Source organism: Nuphar pumila, unplaced genomic scaffold (assembly GCF_984573655.1).
Source record: "Nuphar pumila unplaced genomic scaffold, dmNupPumi1.hap1.1 HAP1_SCAFFOLD_1225, whole genome shotgun sequence".
Lineage (NCBI taxonomy): Eukaryota > Viridiplantae > Streptophyta > Magnoliopsida > Nymphaeales > Nymphaeaceae > Nuphar > Nuphar pumila.
In genome coordinates, this window is record NW_028323620.1 from 10325 (window position 1) to 16299 (window position 5975).

Sequence of the window (5975 nt, forward strand, 5' to 3'; positions counted from 1 at the left end):
AGAGTAGTGGCCCAGTAGCAGAAAAGCATCGTCGTTGTGTCGAGCGTTTAGGTTTTGTCCCTGACGAGGGGCCGCACGAACTTATATACATTGTTCGATGAAGCGCGCAATGTAGCCGCGAAATGACTGGGTCATCTATTATCTAGGAGTATGCACCGATCATGCCGCACAATCCCCACCTGCAAGCTTCGCCCGCACAACTTGAATGCATTATAACCTTGGTAAAGACAATGTTTAAGACTTCTTTGCTCTTGCCTGCTGTTTGTAGCAATCGTTGGTGTTGTTCGATATATCCAAAATGAACAAACGTCTTGCTGCTCTGGTCATTTTTGGCCTCCTGGCTGTCTGCCCACATGTGCAGGCCGACCTGGAAGACGAAGACTATGGTGGTGAAGATGAAGAGGACTACGACGGAGAATACGGGGGCGAGGATGGTCCCGCAGGGTCTGGAGCTGGTGCTGGAGAACCTGCCATATCTAAGCACGTTCAGGGTATAGTTGACATTGACGCAGTTACATTTGACAAGATTGTGTTGCGTGGGGGCCCTACTTTCGTCACCTTTTACGACACTGAACCCGAAGGCAAGGACGTTCATTTTGTCATCGAGGATGTGGCGGGGAAGCTTGGAATGCACCTGAGACTCGTTATGGCCAAAATCGATGTGTCTGACGACGATACAGCCCTCCTTCGCGCGCGCTTTGGCAACAGAAAGGCTCCTTTCTTCCTGTACTTCGCTGATGCGCAGGCTGAGCCTGTAGAATACAAGATGGACGTCGACGCGACCGACGCCTCTGAGCAGCTCGAGTCCTGGTTGGTGGGTTTGACTGGTCATCCGTTCGAACTCCAAGCCTTTAGCCCTCTAGTAAAGAAATTCCTTGACAAGCCTGCTGACCGTGCGTCCGTGTTGAAGAAGGCAGAAGCTGTCATGAAGACCCTCACTCCTGGAGAAGCAATGATTGGCAAGTGGTACATCAAAACCATGAGCAACATCATCAAGAAGGGGGATGAGTACTTGGCAAAAGAGTTTGCACGCTTGGACAAGATGATGAATGATCAAACATCAATGAAGCAGGATAAGATCGACGAGTTTGGTCAGAGGAGAGAGGTGATCAACATCTTTGCCGGGGGTAAGTTCAAAGCTACCAACAAGTAAAGCACCGCATGAGCCCGAACTTGGCTATGAGCACCAATGCATGCAATGTCTGAGTAAGACATGGTCCAACCAATGCTAGTAGCACGTGTTGGCAAAATTATGTGACCATTTGATCACAGACACCCTGCCTTGGTCAGTCATGCTGTCCTGTGTGCTGTGACAACGGTGCTTTCGATGCATGATGTTACTTGCCTGACTTGCTGTAATGCGATTCCTTCCATTCCCAAATTGCATTGCTCTGGCACTAATCATTGCGTATGCATTGCATGCACCGGTGGTAGCGGTTGATGAGTTCTTCATCCCAGGATGATTTTGGATTAGGCAAGTGCTGCATGTTCTGGCCATGAGGTAGAGCACATGAATGCCTGAGATCATGACGAGAAAGGGCATACTGCACAGTGCCAGTGCGCATGCGGCTCCTGTCCAGCATGATATGCAACCATCTATTTCCATGTGGAAGACAAAGGCACTTGTCATGATTGAAGCAATGTCAAGAGATCACAGTAGGAAGCATGACGCCATTGTGTGCTGGAGAGGCCAATAGTTCCTGACAATACACACGATCTATATCCGTTTCTGCCTGCGAAGCATCATGGGATACCAGGTTGATAGCGCACTTCTTCTGCTTTGCAACAGAAGTCCACAAACTTTGAAACAGCCGCGAACTTTTGCAATGCTGCAGCGCCAGCGGGGTACAGGATCACTGCAGTTTGTCCATGGATGACACTGCAAACATGGGAGTAAACATTTGATGCAAATGACACAAGTATTGGGATGTAAGGGAAAAGGTGCAGTAACTTCGGTGTTGAACACGGCATAGGTTTTACACAAAAGCACCTGGCTAACTACGGCTTTGATTTCCAGCCCATTACAACGGGAATGGGCTCTATTCCTACACAATCATGAAATGAACTCATCGAAGAGCTCCCGATCTGCGGAACAAAGTTCTTGAAAAGAGAAATCTAGTGGGGACAGGTAGTCCATTGCGGCTCTGTATTCTTTCTGGAGTGCCGATGGCACCTGGATTCCAACCAGCGCAGAGGATTGCCTGTTGCCTGTGCTGCGGTAGTGGAACATGGTGAAGTTGAAGTTTGCTGACGCAAAGCACTTCAAGAACTGTTTCAAGGCTCCTCTTCGCTCTGGGAAGCTGACCTGCTCACACGAAAACCCCCATCAATGCTTTGCGTACACCGTTCAGCACACTACGCTGAGCTGCACAACTGACAAGTTATCAGTCATGCGTCATGACTGATGCCCCAAGGAGTAAAAATTCATTTGAAGCGCCCTAATTTCCTTCAGCACAAATATCATTCAAAGGCACACGTATTTTCGAGTTTCCCCAGACAGAGCCTCGTCTCCAACAAGTACACCGTGACACTTTCAACGATCCATGGCATGATCACACACAAATCCTCTCAGTGTGGTGCAATGCTTGAGGAGAGACAGCAGCGGAGGCAGGGAGCCTACCTGGACCATTTGCTCGTTCTCGATGGTGCCAGTGTAAGAGCGCGGCCGCCCACCCACCAGATGCCTCAGGTGTGACTGGGCAAGAGAGCTGTCGGTCACATCACGGCAGTCAAAGGCACTCTCACGCATGCGTCGCATCACCTGTGAGTGAGACACGCAGGGATGAATTCAGCTGTTTGCCACGTTGGCACAGATTAACCTCACAAAAGACGGCTCATTACTCAGCCCGTACATGATGATTCGTCAGCACGGAATGGCTCAAATGATTGCTCGCCAAGCACACTCAGCCAGGTGGTTGGCCACGTGACTCACCCCACCATGTTCAGATGAAAGAGATTCTGCTTAGGCACGCACACAGAATAAGCATAAGAGTACGGAATGCATGCGATTAGTATTCTACAACTATTCAGGCGGGTCCAGGAACGCTTTCCATATGCTCTTGATCATGATAGCAGCGACTCCCAAGTTTTGCTTAGAGCTGCCAACGACAATTCATGTAGATGCCGTGGTGTTGAAAAAACACAGCATTAACATCATCATGCTTGGGTCTGAACTTCAGGTACCAGACCGCAACAATCGCCAGTCAGTCCAAATCAATCCGAGCCTGATGCAACATCACGCTTCTGCCAGTTTCAGATTTGAGCACGTGTGGAAATCACCTTTTGAAGTGCTTGCTTGTCCTTCACACTGATGGAAAGCAAGATCTTCGCGTCGCTTGCCACTGAGTAGCGGTACTTGAACTCTGTGATGTTAACTGCACCGTCCTCGTCATACAGCTGTTTGATGAAGTTCATGAACTGACCGGGCCGCTCGGGGATGGATACGGTCAGCATGGCTTCCAGCTGAAGACCGTAGTTGGCAAGATCGGCTACCACACGTAGCCGGTCGAAGTTCATGTTGGCCCCGCTTGTGACCGCGACCATTGTCTTGCCCTGCTCAACCACAAACACGTTCTTCACAAAGATATCAGAGTGCTTCAAAACCGGTAACAACGCTTTGCTTGCCACCACCCACGACAATCCACACCCATGGCAATAACGCCAAGGGAGCAATCCCTTACAAGTTGCAGACTGAGAGCGACAAAGACACATGACCATGACTGAAGTTGTCAAAGTGAAGGCATGATGCAATTCAGAGTTAAGAGCGCGACAAGGGCGATACGATCCAACCAAGGCACACTTGTGCTGGCAAAAACTCTGCGCGTACAACAACAATCAGTCTGTGTAGACCGTTCTGCCGAGTGGTTATCTGGAGAGATAGTGGCAACAATAAAGCTATCTTCGGACAACAATACGGTGGGAGGCTGTGAAATTCCTCACACCAAGGCCCCATGCGACAGAGGACCATAACCAATGTCCATGACAATAAGGCAGTGTTGTAACATAACGCATTACGGTAGCACCGCTAAAGTTTCCAAAACGGTTCTTGCTACATACGTTCCCTCGCTATTTTGGTGATACCAAATGCAACTTGGGCAGGCCGACCAGATAGCCCTTCATGTGACTCACAACAAGGACAGCGATCCGGCATCGTGCCAGCCCTACGCAGGCGTCTGAAGTTCGGGCTATGAATGAATCCTCGTCGGTCGCAGGGTAAGTAGAAACATGCCTCAATGCCGTGATGTTTACAATATGCCTTGGCGCCTGCAACTGCCACAGCGCCTGCAGGTTCCAAGATGGAGCGAGTCTCGCTGAAGACGTCTTTGATGGCTGCGCTGATCTGAGCGTTGTCCACCAACACCACACCGTCCAGGTGCATCTGGCACAACCTGAACGTCTCCTGCACCATGAACCCCAAATGTCAGCTCGTGGCATGCAAGCCTCTCCACCCAACCTTGGCGCCGTCGACTCAAGTCCAATCCGGACAGCCAAAGTGGAGAAGCCACTGTGTGGTGTGCAGGTTCATAACGAATATTCATTCCACTTTGCATTCTGTGCCTATTATCATAGGATGCATCAAGGATGCGCTTGTGTGACAGTTCACCTTACCTTTAGGTGACTTCTTCACTAATCCCCAAGCAGTTCTTGAGTTGCCAATGTCCATGTGGATGCGGTAGCGTTCAAGGAAGATACATCATCTTCATTGGCAACTTGTGCTGGGGTGAATGACGCAGACCCACGCTGTGGGCTCAGCCGCTAGCGAGAACGTGGGCATTCACATGAGAGTTGGGACCTAGATTGGGGGCTGTCCGCCAAGAGCTCTAGATTGGGACATGCACAACGCCCAAAACACCCACTTGGCGGTCCTGCTAGCATAGGCAGCTGTGGCCGCACGCATCAGCAAGGTTACAGAGGTGAAGCTCTCTAGTTTCTCACCCAACTCGGACCTCATGGTTCAGTGCGAAGAACCTTTTCCTGCCCGACTACACACAATATCTCGACCCAGGATGGTTTCACAACTGCACCAGCTGCCCAGACGACATAGCTGGCCGCCTTGTGTTCCTAGGCTTGTGAGCCGTCTGAAGAGGCAAGGTTGAACGATGTGATGGCAGCCCAACGCAGAGGGCTTTTCCGCTACCAGAAGGCTGGTTCTGTAAGTCGTTGTCAGGCTCCCCCCCTCACTCACTTTTCCGTCACCCCTCGTAACAGTAAGCAGCGAGGCGCACCGCTCCAACGGACTTGACAGCGACACCATCAGCAAATGCGTCGACGCGGGACAGCGTGACGCGCTCGCCATGCTTGAGGGACTGTGCCATGCAGTTGGCACCAGTTGGCTCCACACCGATGATCTTGACATGAGGCTTGAGGGCCTTGATATAAGAGGCGATGCCAGCGATGAGGCCGCCCCCACCGATCGCTACAAAGATCGAGTCCAGGTCGTCCATCTGGCTGCCGAGCTGCTTCATGATCTCGATTCCGATGGTGCCCTGACCTGCGATGATGTCGGGGTCGTCGTACGGGGCCACAAAGGTCCGGTTTTCCTCCCGGGCAGCGTTCTGTGCGTACGTTTGCGTTTCGGTGTAGGACTCCCCGACGATGCGCACTTCCGCGCCCAGCTTGCGAACTGCAGCAATCTGCATTTGGGCGCTGTCAAAGCGGTAAACGGTGATGATGATCTGTCTTGTACAAAACTACCGCAACCACATGGACATTGGCAACTCTAAGGACTGCTTGGGAGTCAGTAAATAGTCTCATTGATTGTGTGTCGTGCTGCAGATGCTCAAACTTGCCGCACTCAAACTGCTCGCGCATATCACGCGGGTGCGCTTACGATGTGGGGCTGTAGGCATGCATGTACTGGCTGCGTGTTTGTTGGACCCGCACTCCAACGCAGATAGCCAACAAAAATCTGCATAAATCTTATCAGCAGCGTTTGAGTTGGATGTCGCAGTTGTTGAGATGTCGTTACATGGACA

At 51.1% G+C, this 5975-nt stretch overlaps 1 protein-coding gene across 1 annotated transcript; it reads left to right on the forward strand.

Annotated features, from left to right (window-relative positions):
- Positions 1-298: 298 nt before the first annotated feature.
- LOC149809452 (uncharacterized) lies at positions 299-1153 on the forward strand. Its single transcript, XM_089994832.1, has one exon. It carries the CDS (start codon positions 299-301, stop codon positions 1151-1153), a length of 855 nt encoding a protein of 284 aa, XP_089850958.1.
- The last annotated feature ends 4822 nt before the right edge of the window (positions 1154-5975 follow it).

Bases quoted from the DNA above. Each gene is read 5' to 3' on its own strand.
- LOC149809452 (XM_089994832.1), top strand. From the start codon at position 299: ATGAACAAACGTCTTGCTGCTCTGGTCATTTTTGGCCTCCTGGCTGTC.